Below are 18,429 nucleotides of genomic sequence, written 5' to 3'. Positions count from 1 at the left end.
AAAAATTTTATTTAAAAAGACAAATCCAGTGTTTTTTTTTTGTTTTGTTTTTTGCACATTTTGGATGATCAAAGTGTTTAGGTGCATGATGGCCAGTAAATACAAAAAATAGAAAATGTTTGTGTAAAAAAACATGAGAGTTGTCCCCAAGTGAAATGAGAAAGCGTGGCCAGTAAGTTGTCCTCGTTTTACGAGGACGGACAGGACAGGGTGGGGGTGGGTGTCAACTTATTAGCGATTGGGAATGCTGCAGGGCCAGCAGTGGTGCCCTCTGTTGGTACTGCTTCTTTTTGGCGGTGGAGACGCGGTCGCCCAGGTCGCCAGGTTTCTCCAGGAAATTGACCAGAGTCTGTTCGGTTAGCAAGGATGCCACGATTTGTGCCAGGCTGACAGTCCAGTCGCCATCGGGCGAGAGGGCGTCACGGTCTCCGTCCGGTCCAGCCGATTTGGCGGTGGCCTCGCCGATTTGCAGAACCAGGCTGGTGACCTTGGCGATGGCCTGGAAGAGCTCATTCTCCTCTGGGTCGCCGTGGAACAAGGTGCAGAGCGTCTTACAGAACTGGATGAACTCGTGCTGATGACACAACAGGGACAGCCAATTCAAATCCAGTTTGCTTAAGTTTTAAGCTTTGACCAAAATCACCCCATGACCTTTTATTGTAATGCAGAAAATTTACATCCCAGCAAAATGTACTTGTATTTTCCAGAATAAAATGTAACACACCACTAAGTGGCAGTACTCAAAAAAATAAATAAATAAATAAATATAATTACTGTATACCTGTTTCATGAGTGGGATGGGATGGCTGTTTTCCTTGTCTTTGTCTTTGTCCACCCCCAAATCCCGTAACATCTGCTTGAGCTGCTCCTGATAGTCCTTCACCTTATCTCCTTTCCCAGTTCTCTCTTCTTCATTAACAAAATAAAAAGCACATTTTGGAATAGAGTCGAGTACGTCAAGCCAAGTGCGCTGGCAGCATCGCACCTGAAGCCACGCCCACATAAAGGGGCCTGTCGGACGCCGCCACGCCTGGTAAATTTGTGGATGAGTGGACATTGTTGTCCGCCAGAGCTGTGAAAGGTGATATCAATGATATTAGGTTAGATTAGATTAAACTTTATTCATCCCGTATTTGGGAAATATACTAAGAAAACTCACCTGGTGGCAAGTGGAGACGGTACAAAAGCTTCACCTTGTCGCTTAGCTCGCCACAGTATAAAATGTCTGAGAGCACAAAGTGGAAAGTCACTGGGATATTATATAAAAGTCAGCCATTGCAATGTGAGAGTTGAAGTGAAATAAGCACATGAGCAAAAGAGCGTCCGGTTGCTCGCTCATGCTACACACCCACCGAGCCAGAGGGCAAAATCCCTGAAGGAGAGCAGATTGTGTCTTTCCGAATCCAACAGGCTGAAGGTTCGGCGGGCCAAGGCGTCCATGTGGCGCTGGCAGCCGCCCACGGGCCACGGAGCAAGCAGACCGTACAGGCTCTTGAATTGCGGCAGGTCCAGTCGGTATCTACGCTCCAAGTAGGAGACGCCGCGGCGCCACGATGCCGCCTCTGCTGCCGCCACCGCGCTGATGTCGCCCCAGTACAAGCTGATGAAATGTTCAGTCTGCTTGGAAAAAGATTTCTTCAATTACCATCTAAGCTTGTCAAAATGGAACAAACGTCACCAATTTTCCAGATAAAATGCTAATTGCAGGGCACAATGACCAATTTAGAGTGTTCAACCAGCCTACTGTACATGTTTTTGAGATGTGGAAGGAAACCAGAGTACCCAAAGAAAAACCACGCAAGCCCAAGAGGCAACACAGTGAGGACCAACCTGGGATCAAACTTGGACCCCAGAATTATAAGACTGACAAGATAACCACTTGGCCGCCTAAAGATGTAATTTTTAACGCATAAATAAGTTCTTGCTAGAAATTTTAAATTGTATAAAAAAACAACTAGATAAAGAGTAGTATTTTTTCAACCAAAGGTGCCATTAAGGACAAATAAATATATAATTTCAAGGGGGACGCAATATTTTTTATATGAAATATTCATCTCAATTTTCAGAAGTCCCACGGAATAAATTACCTTAAAGAGGTCATAAATATCAGCCAGAATCTCTGCAGGGATGGAAACCTCTGGCGTCACCACTCGTAACTGCCAAAACACGTATAAAATTAGCATCTTCTTCAATTTCTCTTTAACGTCTGCTTGCGTCCGCATTTTTTTCCTCACCGCGTTTTCTTTGGTGGTGTCCTCGTGCGCCTGAAGCACTCGGATTCTATGTCGACAGCGGAGGCTCTCAATCTTCCTCACCGTCAGATCCCCGAACCGCTAACCCAGAAAAACCACATTCCATTAATAATTCTCAATGCAATAGCATTTTCTGGCACCCCCACTTGTAACTCACTTCATAGGCATCAATGAGAAGTTGCGTTATATTCACGTTGCCCGTAGCATGCTCGTCCTGCAGGTGATTGCCATCCAAATGGGGCTGTGGGAACTCGCCATGATATGACTGGTCAGTTCCAACATGTTCTAGAAAACTGAAATGGGCAAGAAGGTAAGCTAAGCACACTAACACAACTAAAGTATCGTATTTTTCCGAGTATAATGCACACACATGTAGTGAGCACCCAAAAATTGTGACTAAAAATTAGTATAAATTCATTTTTCTACTCGAATGAAAGTACTCGAATGAAATGGTGATCATGCTGGTAGTTTATGTACCATATGTTGTGTATAATTGTTTTGCCATGACAAAAAAAAATTATACACAACATATGGTACGTAAACCTGGTAAAACTAACTACCAGTATGAACACAATTCTTAAATGGAACTTACAATTTTAAATCCTTAAAGTTTAATTCATTATTATAATATTTAAAAATGTTCAAAGTCTGACTCATCATCATTAGATTCAACAAATAATTAGATTAAATTAGATGAGAAATGTCTTGGTTGCAGTAGCAAGACATACAGAAGACACACAAGACATTGTAGACCTAGTTAAAAAAACTGGAGCCACACAGGAACTTTGTTAAAAAATGTTGGCACAAATATTTGTGCGTAACACTCGAATAAATACTGTTGTCTGATTAGTGTGTGTGTGTGTTTACCTAGCAAGAACCATAAGTGTCTGGCCGTCGTCCACTCCGGTGCAGAGGCTGGCGGCGTTGGCCTCCAGCACGGCCAGAGCTAGCTGGAAAATGGCCTTGATGCCGTGGAAGAAGAAGCAGTCCATCACGCACACGGCGCTGTGGAAGGGCAGCACGCTGACAAAGACTGTCAAAAACCAGGAGAGCGACACCGACGACAGTGTGGAAAGGTCCGGAAAATGGTCGGCCAGATCAGGGAGACGCTCGCTGATCAGTTGCTCGAACACAGATTGGTCCACTTGGGCACCTGTGTATTAGAAAAAGCAAGCGTTTGTAGATGAACAACTGCTTAGATGTTAGGCAATTGGGAGATACTCGCATCTGATTGGCTATAATAGTACAAGAGACGGGTACATACTGGTTTTTAATTCTCCTCTATTACATAATGACAGAAAAATGAAATTCTCTGTTCAGAATCATCATTTTGGATCATGTAGACCACATTATTAACATTTGCTATCTTTTTACAGTCCAAAATGTTATATCCACTTTTTTGCATGGTGGGTCTTAATTATAATCATTCATGTACTTTTGATATATATATTTGTTATGATTTTTTTTAATGAATAAACTCATTACCTGCCTTTAAAGCACTTAAATAAGTGCTCTATTAGAGTTAAAGGAGTCTTTCCAATAGGACACAAATGATAAGAGAACAGTCTTGGGACAAAAAAACATGAGATATAGATATATGAATAAAGACAAAATATGCTGGATGATTATAAGTACCATTACAAAGTAGTCCCTATGGTATTATAATTGAGGGGAAACCTTGTCAGGGAAACAAGTATTTTCTGTAGCTATCTTCCCAAACATTGCACTTACCAATCACACGGCGATTAAAATAATCGGGAAGCATCCGCTCACAGACGGCCACCAACAGCCAGAAAGCTTCTTCTTCTTTAGCGTACAGCAGCAGCACCGAGGCCAGGATGTTCATCGACTAGCATCACAAAGAAAAAGATCAATTTTGCAGCAGTACATATCGACTAGTAAAGAGAAATAGTATTTTTGCTAAATGTGAACCAATATTCACACTTAGACATGCCTACTTCTATTGTCATCATCAAAAGTGTTCAATCATTTCCCATTCCGCTTATAGTCACAAAGTTGGCGGGGGTGCTAGAGTCTATCCCGACCAACCTTGTCAACGCTTTGGGAATTTAGTTGGTAAATATTTTTGTTCAGAATACTAATGTTTTTGGAGTTAGATACTAGTGGTAAGAAAAAAATGTGACGTGTTATGGCCCCTTACTTGACAGTATCCGATCTTGGGGTTGCGGTGGGCGTAGGCAGTGAGGACCCGGCGGAGCGCTGCAATGCCAGTGGGATTCTGGAAAGCCGGATGATCCGGTAAGGAGCGGTGGAGGTCCCGCTCGATCTCGTCCGTGGTTAGGCTGGTCTGTCCCATGGACGTCTGCACTAGGCCGGCGTAGTAGCCCGGGTGGGAGTCGAGATCGGAAGATGCGTCTAGAAAACATAAAAAGATACTCGCAAATCAACTGGATGTTTTAGATAGAAGCTGCAGGGTTGGCTCTTCTCACCTGAGAGCATCATCCAAAGCTCGCCTCGGAGTGACTCAGGTATGCCCATGGCCAGGAGTCGCTGGGCTTTGTCAGTGCGAAACATGTGGACGCCGCGGCCGAACTCGGCAAAGTGGTCCTCCCAGAGCTTCTCCTTCATTGCCTCTGCATTCTGAAAGTTAGTCACAATATGATACTTTGCCGATGTCAACAACCACTTGAGGATAAAATGATTGTGTGATAATCATACAAAAACTCTTAGTGAAGCATCAGAATATGCATGATCGTTACAATTTTTGCAATTCCAATGTCATGATACCAAAAGATAATCAATATAGGTGGTGATATTCATATGTGGTATTGCAAATTGAAAATAATGACATTCAGATTCATTTTTTTTCTTTTTAACTAATTGGTCTTCATTGATGGTGGATGACAGCAACCATTCAATTTCACAATATTGCTTGATAATCAATATGCATGTATATATATGGGTTGGACGTCTATTGCGTTATCATTATTGGTTATTAGTATAATTACCCTACTATTATTATTAATATTGATATTTAGCCTTTTTCTGACCTTGTCATTAATTCCTGGTGAGTTGTGATGAAATGCCGTCATAAGAGCTTGGCTATTGACGGTGTTCCGAAGCACCTGTTCCTCCATCTCATCTTCATCTGAGCACGCGGTGTCATAGTAGAAGGTGTAGTAGGGATTGGGACAGCTCTGGTGCAAGAACAACAACAACAACAAAATGAAGAACACCATGATATGTTCAAAATGGGATCATTCATTTCTCCTACTGAAATTTCAGTCTTCAAGTTAGTCTACCCAGTAAGTTACGGTAATGTGGGTGTGCGAATGTTGGGTACCAGTTCAATCCAAGATTTCTAATGGACACTACATTATGTCTTTAATCAATTGTCAATCAAAATGGGACACAAAAAAGAAATATGGAGGGTAATAACATAATTGGATATTATGCATGTTATTTTTGACAAATAATATGGTTAGTAGTTTAGTCTAGATTTGAAGAAATAATGTGCCTTGACATACCGCAGTCCTTTTAGCAGTCGTACTGGTGCGAAAGGCCGATTGTTTGAGGTGCAACGATCGCAAGCGGCAGTCCACGCTCTCCACCAGGTCGTCACGCTCTTGTAGCTCGATAAATTGAAAAGCCTTCTTGGATCGTACGCTCACAATCACCGGGTTGGGAAGTGGACACGTGCTTTCCGCCTTCTCCACAGACAACACCTGGGCACAGTGCAGACTTTTAGCAGATCTCGTCGGAAATATACAGCACCGATCCCGGTTGAATTTCCACCTCGGAGAGCGGTATAAGGAGAAGACATTGTCCCTCTTCTCGGCTGGAGAAGCCCAAGTAGCTGTCGGTGGTGTAAAGGGTGCCGGCGGTGTGACAGCGGGCGTGCGGCGTCCAAACTGAGCACGAGGCCACCTCGTGGAGTCGCTCGCTGCGGGGGAGGCGGAAAAGCGCCAGAACATACTCGCGTAATGCTTGTTCCTCCAGGACCCTGAATTCAAGATGGGTAAAATTGAAAAAGAGTGGTGCTAATGCTGTGTGAATGTATTTATTTTATTTTCATTTAAAAAATTGAAATAGTCATACTCTTTGTTATACATACACTTTGTTTTGGAGCACGTTTAGGTCCCTTTAAGGGCCAAAATTAATGTTATCAAGTATTTATCTCGTTGATTAATCATTTAGATTAGAAAAAATACTGTGATACCAATTGTATATCTTCTCTTTATTGAGACTAATAACAGCAAATAATCTTTAACTTTTGATATTTTTTTATCTATGTATTTCATCTATAATTAAAATAGAGGAAATCTAAAAGTTTACAATTATTTTTAAAAATATTTATTTGATAATTTAGTTAATTCATCAATATTTTCAATTAAAAACTATATGCAATCGTTATTTGTTGAGAGCAAATTAATTGAAACATTTTAAGATGACTTACTGAAAACAATTGAATCTGACCTTTTGGTGATGCGTGCCGGCTGCTGCAGCACCCGGTCCAACTCCAGACCTTCGCTGTCCATTAGCCGGCGCAAGGCGATGTCGGCCAGCTGCCCCAGCACTCCGAAAGCCTCATCCAGGTTGAGGAACATGGAGAAGTCTCTTTGACGTTGTCTGGTGCTCACCCGGACGGCTTCGGTCATGAAGCCGCCAGACACCCGCTCCAGGCGAATCACATCCGCCCATGGAATCACAAACTTGACTAAACAAAAAGATATAATAAATATAAGATTAAAATGTAAAAAATAAATAAATAAAAAGACAAAAAAATATTTTTGTACTGGTTCATGAACCCTAACCCTAAATTTTAATTACCTTCTTTCCCCAGCAGAAAAGAGTAAAAAGCCATGTGATTGATACTGAGGTAAAGGAGACCCTGGCGTGGGACTCTCCCCTTCCAAGTGCAGCAGGAGTAGAAAGTGACCAACTTCTCGGATGTGGGCAGCCCAAAGTGGCGCTCAAACTTCAGCAGGGCCTCGCGAAACTTCTCCGGATCGCCCTCCTGGGCTGCCTGACGCCCCCGGGACTCCTCGGCGATCAGACCCTGTGCAGAAAGTTAGACCGGTCAGTGGCTTTCCAAGCACCCCGTTGTACTCCGACTGTACTCATCCCACCTTGACTTTTCCTCTAACGAAGCTGGCCACATCTTCCTTGTTTTCAAAGACGGAGAGTGAGTGCAGCAGGTTGTGGGCCAGCCAATCCCAGTGCTTGTTCACTTCCTCCATGGCTGCTCCTACAAATGGACATGGTTCAATCATTTTTTTTCCCAAACATGGGGAGGGGTTGATCACTATTGGGTGGTCTTACCGCTTGCAATGATCCAACTAATCTGTGAACCTGGAATCTGGAGCAGGATTCGGAAGGGTGTCATTCTGGCGTTTGAGTCCAGCACTGTGTCTAGCGCCCCCACCAGAATACCTGCACAATACACACATCAAAACACATATGACCTTGCAATGACATTAAATTAACATCAGATTACAATGCTACAACAGTAATCCCTCGAATATCGCGGTTAATGTAGACCAGGCATGGCCGTGATAATCAAAAAAATCGCAAAGTAGAGTCACCCCTATTATAACTACCTTTTTTTAATAAAAATGTGTCAAAATCCAAATGAATTGTACATCCATCATCTTTATGCTACTCAAAAATACTTTTTAAATTGCTTTTATCTCAGACAGTCAGTTTCTTTCCTCTTATGTACGGAGAAAAAAAACGTGTCCTTTAATCTTCTGCTGTTGTTTTCTGCTGTCCAAGTTGAGCAGCTTGAAGGCGTGCCGTCGAAAACCTAGCAACCCGCACAAAGGCCTCCGAGGGAAGGGGAGCATTCCGGAATTCTTCCGGGGTGAAGGTAAACCAAGTGTGTCTTTTGGAAGCTGGCATTCCCACAAAATATGCCGGTCAGATGGCAAAATTTTGTCCAAAGTTTGCTAACTGCACAAAAAAATAATCGGGCTATATAACAAATCTCCCAAGAAGATTTTCAGATTCTCCTTTGATGTTTTTATTTGTTTATAATAACACCAATGAATTATGAGTGGGAGCTTGTCATCACAGAGGAACTGAAAGGCATCTGTGAAAGCAACTTTCATCTTTGGTAATAAGAGGCAAATGAGGAAGCTCACTTTGAGACTGGAAATGAAAATCAGATTCTTCACTTTTCGTACGGTTAGTTTGATACATAAACTGATTGCGTCAGCTGTAGTTTGATGAAAGTTTCTCACAACAGATTATTTTTCTACAGGTCAACAATAGTACATCTATTGTGATGAAACGGGTGTGTGAGAGCATTTTCCACCTCGAAATCAGCCTGTTTTGAGAGGACAATCCTCTCTACTGCAAATAAGTTATTGTTAACTAAGCATTTTTTCACCATTTTGTGCAATTATTGAGACATAACATGCTTTCAGTGGGTTTTCCTAATCCAACATTATGACAAAAAGTTTCTTTGGGATGACAATTTAATTTTGTAATTGATTTTTTATGTGTTCTACTTTTTCATTGACAGATCAGTTATGGTTAGTGATATACTATGAAAATAAACCCTCTGAAGAGTTACTTGAGGCCTTAAATAGAGTGTATATCTGATTTTTATTCATCAATTTAGCATTATTTAACAGTATACAAAATGCCTAAATATAGAAAGCATTTAGTAAAAAAAACATGATACATATATATTTTTATTGCAATAAAAATTTGCTCAATTGAAAATAAATGACTAAAAAAATCACTGCAATAACTTTTAAATAATTTACCACTGTACGTTTAAATTATTTTAGAAACAAGTTTTACTTTGTGTCACATGTCACTGTGCGTTTGGTTGAACAGGAAAAAACAACAACAACGTGTTCATTGTTAATTATTGTCCTAAAAGAGATCCTAAATCCACAGTCATGTAATAATTAGCAAAAATGGCTGAAATTTGACTCCTGGCCTGGATAAACTTGTTTTCTTCATTTTACAAGCTGGGATATTAGTTGAAGCGTTTTTATTGCGTTACAAGTTGACTTTTGTTTAGATCAGGGGACTTTGGAGAAAAGATTGTTTCCAAGAGAGTGATGACCCACGCGCGCGCACACGCCCTCCAATGCCCACCCAGGTGCTCCGTATCTCGGATCGTACTGACCGCTTATCTTCCCGGTGTGCTCCCCGCGACCTCTCCTCCTCTGCAGCAGGAAGAAGTCATTGCTGCGCTCGGTTATCCACAGCTTTAACGCATTCTTCACCGCCACTTCCTCCGGGTTCAGCCACATTTCTTTTTTCTAAGCAGGGTGGGACCACCACCTGAGGAGGGGCGGGGATGTGGGACAAGTTTGCCACCGCCCGGGAAGTCCTCCCCGCCGGGCTAAAGCGGCGATTTGGCGGTAGGCTTCATTTCGTAGTTCGAACACTTTTGACGTCGGGTTCGCCCGAGTCGAAACCCAACAGCTGGACGTGCCGATCAAAGATTGTCTCTCACTACTCCAGGGATAGATGTGTTACTCGGTTGTGATTATTAGAACAATAGGTCACGTCATTTCCTCACGACATCTTTGTAGTTTTTGCATATTCGCGTTGGAGATTCATTCATTTGTAGTCCATCATAATGTCGGAGGGTGATTATTAACAGGAGTAACTTAGAGAAAGAGTTGATTCATGCTTTAACTCACAGATATGAATGCTAGCTACGACACGCCCCTTTGGAGTGCGTGCCTATGACGCCGTTAAGTTAGGAGGGGCGAAAAAAACGTCAGCCCATTCTGAGTTAAAGAGTGGTGGGTTTTATTGTATACTATATACAACATAGTACTTTATAAGAGTTTAATAAAATATTGTCAAACCTTTCAGGGACAGTAGTTACTGTGTTACAGTGTACAGCTATACAAAAGTTGGCTCCTAACCCTTTATGCAGCAACAATTATGACCTAGAGATTTATTTTTTCATTTAAAGGTTATTACAATGATAATGAAAGCCAACATTAATAACAATAAGGGAATTGAAACAAGTTTAAAAGAAAAAAAACATAGTTTGCACGATTCTAAAATAATGTGCTCATTGCGTATTTTACGTCTTTCGGTTCCAATGTTGTTCCATCTGACTGGCTCCTAACATCATGTCCAAATGCTAACATACTGACTTTTTTCTGTCAAATGTTTTTCCTTGTTCTTTTTAAAAATGTCTTTAGTTGTTTATTGTTGGTGGAATGTGTGTCCCACCCACGCAACCCTATCCAAGACCACGTGGGCAGCACCTGCTCAATGACGATCTCGAAATCCTCAAATGGAATTGCCCGCTGTCATTCCTTATATGGACATAGTTTAGCAAAAGCGGAAATCAGTGTCACTTGTATTATTGTCCCCCCCGATTCAGTTTTACTATGAGATCGTAAAATCAGATCCATAACAGTAAACAAAGTTAAAATCAGCTTAAATGAACATGAACTTACTCTTGAATATTTCAAGTTCACATGTGGTAAAATATGGCAAGGTGAAAAATATTACAGTAAGTATTGTGGTTTGTTTGTGCCCGGTCATTTTTACGTTTGCTCTTTCGAGTTCCGCCTTTCACAAGAGGAGTGGTGTGATTCTTTAGGAAAACTCCAGTGAGAAGAAATGCAGGTGAGAAAACATGTTTTTACTCTTAAAGTCGTCATCTTAACGTCTAAAATTCTTCTACAAACAGTTGTTTGTGTTTTTATCTTAGCGTGTAGAATCAGCGATCTGTGTGTTTTCTTAAAAACAACTAAATGTACATGTCACTTTCTTTGGGCTGATGAGTTTAGTGGATGTTGTGTCTTATTTGATTTTTTTCTGGAAGGACCCAAACGAGGACACCGAGTGGAATGACATCCTGAGGAAGAAAGGGATTCTCCCCCCGAAGGAAGACCCCAAAGATGTCGAAGAAGAGGAAGAGTTGGCTCGCCAGCAGCAGTCTGTCGGTGAGAATATTTATTACTTGTATTTCAGCCTGTAGGGGGCGACAAATTAAACGTATGATTCCATTGGGCCCTTTCATCGATATCAAAGAAGCGTCTTTTCATGATACACATAATTTAATCAAAAATCTTGTTTGAACATTTTTAAATTATTATTCGATATTTTAATCGAATTATACATTCATTTTTCATTTCAATATGTTTTCATACGTTTGCTAATTCAATTCATTGTTTTCCGAATTGTTATTCAAAGGTCAAAATCATTCAGCTTAATGTATCATCAACCTAATAACTGACATAAGTAGCAGCTAAACATTTATGCATTTGCTACCATCGTTCCACTTCAGTAATATGATTGTGCCGTGTTAATTTCTGTGCGCAGTGAAAACATATGAGGACATGACACTAGAGGAGCTGCATGAGAACGAAGACGAGTTCGAAGATGATGATGAGGCTGCTATTGAGATGTACAGGTGGGTACACAAGAAACCTCCATGCTGCCCTTGTCTGTCCCGATTGTGTATTTTTTTTCATGGAGGTAAAATCTGCTCAAAACATCTTTTCACCCCAAAAATGCTTTTAAGACAGTGTTTTTTCATTAATTTACAAATGTGATTGCACTTTGGTTTACATATTTGTAATATATTCTGATGTGATAGAGTTTTTGCATGATTTGAATGATTCAAAATAACATGCTCTTTCACCCAAATTATATTATTATAAACATTTGTTACTTTTTTTTAACTTGGGCTAGAACATAGCCATTCCAATCTTCATAGAAGAAATGTGATCTGTAGTAGGAGTTTTATAGGCTAGATCAAAAAAGGGTTTGAATTGATATTCATCCATACACTATGTTTGTGTTTAGACAGAAGCGTCTGGCCGAGTGGAAGTCAATGCAGCTGAAAAACGTCTTTGGGGAATTGACGGAAATATCGGGTCAAGATTATGTCAAGGAGGTCAACAAGGCGGGAGATGACATCTGGGTGGTTCTGCACCTCTACAAGCAGGGGTAAACACACACTAGACAACAGCTACACAAATTGTTCAATATAATTGCTTCTCATTTCATCAGTCTTCATTCATTAAATAAATAAAGACGACCTAACCCAAAAGAAACTGTAATCGCACACAGACTGACAAGGACACGGGGTTTAAATACATAGGCGGGGGATAACAAGACAATTACAAACACATGCGTCACACGGGGAAGGCGCACCGGAGAGACACAGCAGGTGGGACACATTCATAAGCAGGCAGACAGAACACACACGGAAAACACACCCATTCACTGAAAACCTCTTAGCTCATTTTCTGAACCGCTTTATGCTCATTCGGGTCGTGGGGGGTGCCGGGGCCGATCCCAGCTGTCTCCGGAGGAGAAAGTGACTGTTGTTTTTGCTTTCCCAGCATCCCTCTGTGCGCCCTCATCAACCAGCACTTGAGCGCGTTAGCCCAAAAGTTCCGTCAGACCAAGTTCCTCAAGTCCATCTCAACCACTTGTATCGCCAACTACCCAGACAAAAACCTGCCCACCGTCTTCGTCTACTTCCATGGAGAGATGAAGGCGCAGTTTATCGGCCCGCTCGTCTTCGGGGGGATGAACCTCACCCTGCAAGGTGACACACTTCATTTTGTAAAAATACATAACGTACTATACCATGGTTGAAAATGTGGTCAACAAAATAATAACATTTTGCTACAGGATTAGAATGAATTAGCTGTAGTACTCCAAAATGACCACCCTAAGGGCTGCATTTGTGATCATACTTACTAACTTCAAAATGTTTTTTTTTTGGGCAGTCAAAGGGTTAATGCACTTTTAATGAATTGAGAAGTTTTTCTATATTTTGTTGCATCACATGTTGTATGTTTGCTTTTTAGAGTTGGAATGGCGGCTGTCAGAGTCCGGCGCAGTGAAGACAGATCTTGAGGAGAACCCCCACAAGCAGATCCACGATCACATGATGTCATCCATCAGGTGCTCGATCCCCACGCGCAACCATAACAGCGACGACTCGGACCAAGATTAGGACCTCCGATCGAATCCCTCTTTCCTTCTTTTTTAAATCAATGCATTTCAGATATTTTTATTTAAAACAAATGCCAAAACGTCCGCCACCTCAACAATCATGTCTACATTAAACTCCTCGTTTATAGCAACGCTCTCTTTTTATTTCTTACATTCATTCATAACAAACATTTGGAAATGACTATTTTACTTTCCTTTTACATAATGAAGAGAAGACCAAAATTTGGTAATATATCTTTGGAAATATAAATGTTATGGGGATTTTTTTCTAATTATTTGAATACTTAATACTTAATAATTATGTATTTCCAGTATTACAAAAATATTTAATATATAAATATTTTTAATCAAGTCATTGCCAAAAAAATATGATTAAATGACATGGCCATATTTAATAGAAATATACTAGTGTATTTTTATGTGGCCCTCCCAGAAATTAGAAATACTCATTTAATTCTATGAGGTTTAAAAAAAAAAACAGCTTGTTAAACTTGTCGCCATGGAGATCGCCAAGACTCGATTAATGCACACACTTATTCGTGCATGTATGACTTGAGATCAAATAGAAGCAAAGGTTAGTCATAGTGCAAGTTTTAATGTACATCATGAGTCAGTCATCTTTATAAGCATCATCAAGCGTTGTTCTTCTCCGATTACTGTCATCCAGAAGCAACATTTTCTGGCTGATTTTTGGTTGTCTTTTCTCTCGTCATGGTGACCAGTCTCAAATATTCTGCATTTGTAAAAAAAAAGAGGTCATTATTAATATTAAGAGTCTAGTGGACATTTTGTCTTACCAGAAGCACCACCGTCTTCTTTCGCCGCTGCGACAGTTTGGGTGATAATCGCATCAGAGGGTGAATAGAGCTGGGTTTCTGTAGAGAAGGCGACCAATGACAATTGATAATCACAATAATCCTCCACTCCTATCCAAAACCACTGCAATCGGCTCACCATGTTCTCCCTCGGGTCAGTGGAGGTCTTTGCTTTTGAATAATGAAACAGGAACTAGAAAAGACAAATCAAATTTAAAACAAAAAAACTGAACATTCTGCCCCCAAAACCTGTTTCTTGAAGCAATGGGAACAGAAGAAGTCTTAAAAAGCTGTGCTCAAAAACAGACTTAAAGTTGGCCATATTTATTTGCCTACCAAATGGGGTTCATTTTTTTGTAATTTCCTACAAATGTGTGAGAGTTGAGGCCCTTAAGCCATTTTTTACCGATGTGAACTCAGATTGACATATTAGAATTAAACCCCCATAGAAGTCGCAAGTAACCGTGCACAAACAATATAATGTTTTGCTCAATTGCAGAAGTCCTTCCATTTAGCATTTAGTAAAAAAAAATGTCCCTCAATGTTTGGTAGATATTCCCCTACATGAATAGAGCCAAAAGAAAAGTCTCAAAAAATGTTAGCAAAATTAACTTAGCGACCAATCAATTCTCATGTTAGGTTTGCCACGTTTTACACTAGAGGCCCTTCCTGACATAACCCACAATCAGGAATTGAACCAACAGCAGCAAAGCGCTCGGTCCACTGATCAAACATGGTACATACCTAGCAACATCAAACTTTTATCCCCTAAAAGAGGAGGAACTTACCATACCTGTCAACTGGTACGTTCTCGCCGTAATTGGTACAACTGAAAGCCCATTTTTATATTGGTACGCTGTACACATGAAAATGGTACGCTAAACGGTGATTTTGAGAAAAAAAAATAAATTAAGGCACTTTCTAGCCATTTTTCACCATCCGCCATTGTTTCTTCCCGGAAACGCATGTCTGCCAAGTGATATATGTACCGGCGCCTCTGATTGGCTAAAAAAAAAAGATCATGATAAACATTTCGTTTTGTAACACTTTCACCATGTGATTTCCGTTTCCTGTTCCCTTGTTTATGTTTACTTTCATTTGATCAGCTGTTTCTGGTCTGTTTACAAGTCAAGAATACACTCTTACACGTGGTACAAGTTGATTTATCTGACAATGGCTTCAATGAAAAGGACTTTGAAATTGGCTGAACCAGCACCAAAGAAAAAGAGAGAACAGCATGGAAGACACAGAAAAGAGTGGGAAACAAGAACAGATGAATTTGAATTACAACAAATGTCATGTGAACGCACATTAAAATATTATTGAATGCACCAGGTATTGGAACAATTTTTGTAGGAAGCTGTTGTAGTGGAACTTTGAAAGCAATAAACACATAAACATACATTTTCTACTTGTTGTTCGTGATTTTTTACAAAAAAGTAAAGTGGTAAGATTTTCCATGTATTTATACATATATGTAAGGGCGAAAACAAAATTTGGTAAGATCACAAATGGTTCGAGGTTGACAGGTATGACTTACTCTTTTGAAAAGATTCTGGACTTGCTGTTGCTGTGAAGAAATTTGATTTAGATTATTCTACACATTGCTATCTTGTTAATCATTTAAAAAATAATAATGATCTAATATGAATGCAGGTTCGAAAACATACGTCCTCGTCGTCTCTCCATGAGATTTGAGCAGGTTCGTCATCTCGGACCTGCAGACCAACCACCAAAACGACAAATCAAGTGCATGTCAGGACTTGAAAAGGTAAAAGATTTCAGTATTTTGTCAACATTTTTTCATAATCACCGTTCTGAACACAAGTCCGTCTTCCAATCTTTGGTAAAGACTAGCATCTGAATGAAAAACAGTAAAAAAAATAATGTAAAAATGTTTTGCCTTGAAAAATTGAATAATGAGCTTGCAATTATCTAAGTACTAATTAAACAACAAAATCAAACCATCAATTCAAATTTGAAAATGTAGACATAAATTGATGGAACTTTTTAAAATGTTTTTACATTCAAATTCATCTTTGGTTAAATCAATTTTTACACCCTTATGTCGTACATTAAATATAAATGAAACCACATTTAATATTTACAATCATATTACTCAATTCATATACATTGACTTATTTCAAAAATGCACTGTACATGATATACTATTTTAAAAAAGTCAAAATATTTACATAAAAAAATTTAGTCATGCATTTAAATGCGTGAATGGAAGAAAAAAAATCAATAAAAACTACCATTTCAAAGCCATAAGAGCAATATGCTTTCTCACTGTAAATGAAAAGGCAGCTTTTATTTAACCAGATAACCCACACATCACCAACTCTTAGAAAAAAAGCTTAGCTAAAGTGGTTTTACCTGTGGCACGCCAACATCCGCCGCAGAAAAAACATAGAAAAAGAAGTGGCCTGATGTGTAGAACATTCATGTTTCCAAAGTCAGTCCTTTGCTTCCTCTGGCGATCAATTTCCAAAGTTGTCCTGCTGATCGCTGTGCTGCCCTCTGGTTTCTCCCAGCGTGCTGATGGCCGTGAAAGTCTTCCCTCCTCTTTCTCCCTTTAGAGGCACGGCGATCTAGCCACCACCATGACTAGCTGACCGGGCACGCCCCTTTCTGGGAAATTCGCTTGATCAATTGACGACATTTGATCAGGTCGGACGTCACAAAAGGTAAAGTGTAGATGTGTCACCCATCGTAATACCAACTGGACCCCCCTGGCGTGGTATTGACCACAACTAATTATTCCCATTGGAAATGTAACGCCATTTGTTTGTCATTTCAATGCACTATTATATTCTTTAACATAGTTTGGAGTGGAACAGTGAATTTTCAAACTTTCTTCCCAAATTCCACCCACGTAGAATCAGGAAAACCAATTAAGGGTGTTACAATTGGCTGGAATAGGCTCCAGCACCCCCACGACCCTCTTCCCATGAATGAGACTTTATTTTTTCAACTCATTGTCAATATCCCAGTGTAGTTTCATTGGACTTGACTAAAACTGGCTTCAGGTGTAGAATTTTCCACAAAATTTGAAGCAAGTCTGCAAATTCTATTAGGCCCTCAAAAGGTCTGAACGAATGGGGGATTTAGTGCGAGTTGGACAGCGCTCAGGGTAACCTTGAACAACCTCAGCCATAACAAACAGGGTCCACCTTTTACTAATAGGCGGAAAGGTCACGTTTGTTGTCATTATCAGGACAAATGCAATTAGAAGCTCTAATGGCAGCGTTCCATTTGACTAAATCCAACATGGTCTCCATCACGTCACATAGAAACACACTATAAGCATAATAGTTCGATGCTTTAGATTTTGGGGAAGGACCAAATAAAAAAAAAAGATTCTAAAATATTGCAGGTTGATATGGAATAATGATCAAATTATTGGGAGGTGTTCTTTTTGAAATCTCTAACAAAAAAATTATAATAATGAAAAAATGGTTATCCGTGGCTGTTTGACCTATGACTGACCGGCGACCAATCTCGGATGTACTCTGTCATCCGGGATAGACTCCCACGACCTTGTCAAGTATAAGCGGTGTTAAAAATGAATGAATATCTTACTGCTGATAGTGACACGTCGTCGTGAAAGTGCCTCAAACATGTAATGATACTCACAAATCTCAGTAGAGTAAATCAAGATCGATGGCCTCTGGTTTTCGTGTGTGCGCATTTAGGTGCTCCCCGGGTGCAAGTGCGTGACGGAGAGGCGTATAGTGCGCTGACTTACGATCTTAATAAGCTCGACGTGGCCACTTGATGGACATCGTAAAAAATGTTGGGCGACCACATCAGCATGGTTGCAACAATACACGCTGGGATAAAGGGGGGCTCTGGAAATCTGTTTTTCACAGCTCATCATTGAAATGAAGCTCAATTTTGTTTTCTTTTTTTGTTTTTGCTGGTAATTAGCGTCACGCAATTTGTATGTCTTGCTGCTTACGTCTGACTTTTGACCAATTGGCCGTCTTCTCGTTTGTATCTGCCAGGATCAAAGTCAATTGCATTAAGCTTTTTTTTATAGGCTTTCCGTTCGGGAGGAAAAATTGCATTTACAGTTTATTTATAAGATAACCAAGTTTTAGTTCCAGACAGCTATATATTTTTAATTGGTGTATAATTCTGTCTTGCAAATGGGTTGTCCTATACACTACTGGCAATTTGACCAGTTTGTGTTCAAAGGAATTGGGATAAATAGCTGAAGTATCTTTAGTGCAGGGTCTGTTTTTGCTATGGGCAATGTGGGTCACACGGCAGGGCGCAATCTATTTAAGGGGTGTACTAAAGCCATTCCCATTTTTTTTAAATAGGAAATCTGCCATTATTATTGAAGAATATGTAAAATATTGGAACATTTTTGGACATAGAAGTATATCATATTTTGTGATGTGCTATAAAATTTTGGAAAGGCTTTG

The 18,429-nt window shown here is 40.1% G+C and overlaps 2 protein-coding genes and 1 long non-coding RNA gene across 3 annotated transcripts; 1 reads left to right on the top strand and 2 right to left on the bottom strand.

Moving 5' to 3' along the window:
- Positions 1–21: 21 nt before the first annotated feature.
- On the bottom strand, positions 22–9,748 carry tbc1d8 (TBC1 domain family member 8). Its single transcript, XM_077728441.1, has 20 exons — positions 9,358–9,748; positions 7,536–7,646; positions 7,343–7,461; positions 7,044–7,272; positions 6,690–6,930; positions 6,009–6,216; positions 5,741–5,938; positions 5,264–5,410; positions 4,703–4,853; positions 4,414–4,628; positions 3,984–4,101; positions 3,120–3,405; positions 2,410–2,545; positions 2,235–2,333; positions 2,088–2,156; positions 1,353–1,617; positions 1,160–1,225; positions 986–1,072; positions 782–909; positions 22–574 (listed from the first exon to the last, which is right to left on the bottom strand). Exons 1-20 carry the CDS (start codon positions 9,482–9,484, stop codon positions 224–226), a joined length of 3,351 nt encoding a protein of 1,116 aa, XP_077584567.1. The 5' UTR covers positions 9,485–9,748; the 3' UTR covers positions 22–223.
- Positions 9,749–10,670: 922 nt separating this feature from the next.
- Positions 10,671–13,309, top strand: pdcl3 (phosducin-like 3). Its single transcript, XM_077728443.1, has 6 exons — positions 10,671–10,829; positions 11,029–11,149; positions 11,529–11,619; positions 12,015–12,158; positions 12,557–12,765; positions 13,031–13,309. Exons 1-6 carry the CDS (start codon positions 10,824–10,826, stop codon positions 13,177–13,179), a joined length of 720 nt encoding a protein of 239 aa, XP_077584569.1. The 5' UTR covers positions 10,671–10,823; the 3' UTR covers positions 13,180–13,309.
- A 723-nt stretch (positions 13,310–14,032) lies between these two features.
- LOC144204427 (uncharacterized) lies at positions 14,033–15,712 on the bottom strand. Its single transcript, XR_013327887.1, has 4 exons — positions 15,664–15,712; positions 15,534–15,563; positions 14,133–14,186; positions 14,033–14,053 (listed from the first exon to the last, which is right to left on the bottom strand). It is a non-coding gene; the product is annotated as an uncharacterized LOC144204427 (long non-coding RNA).
- Between the last annotated feature and the right edge of the window lie 2,717 nt (positions 15,713–18,429).

This window comes from Stigmatopora nigra, chromosome 11 (genome assembly GCF_051989575.1).
Source record: "Stigmatopora nigra isolate UIUO_SnigA chromosome 11, RoL_Snig_1.1, whole genome shotgun sequence".
Classification (NCBI taxonomy): Eukaryota; Metazoa; Chordata; class Actinopteri; order Syngnathiformes; family Syngnathidae; genus Stigmatopora; species Stigmatopora nigra.
This window is presented reverse-complemented; position numbering and strand designations above follow the sequence as displayed.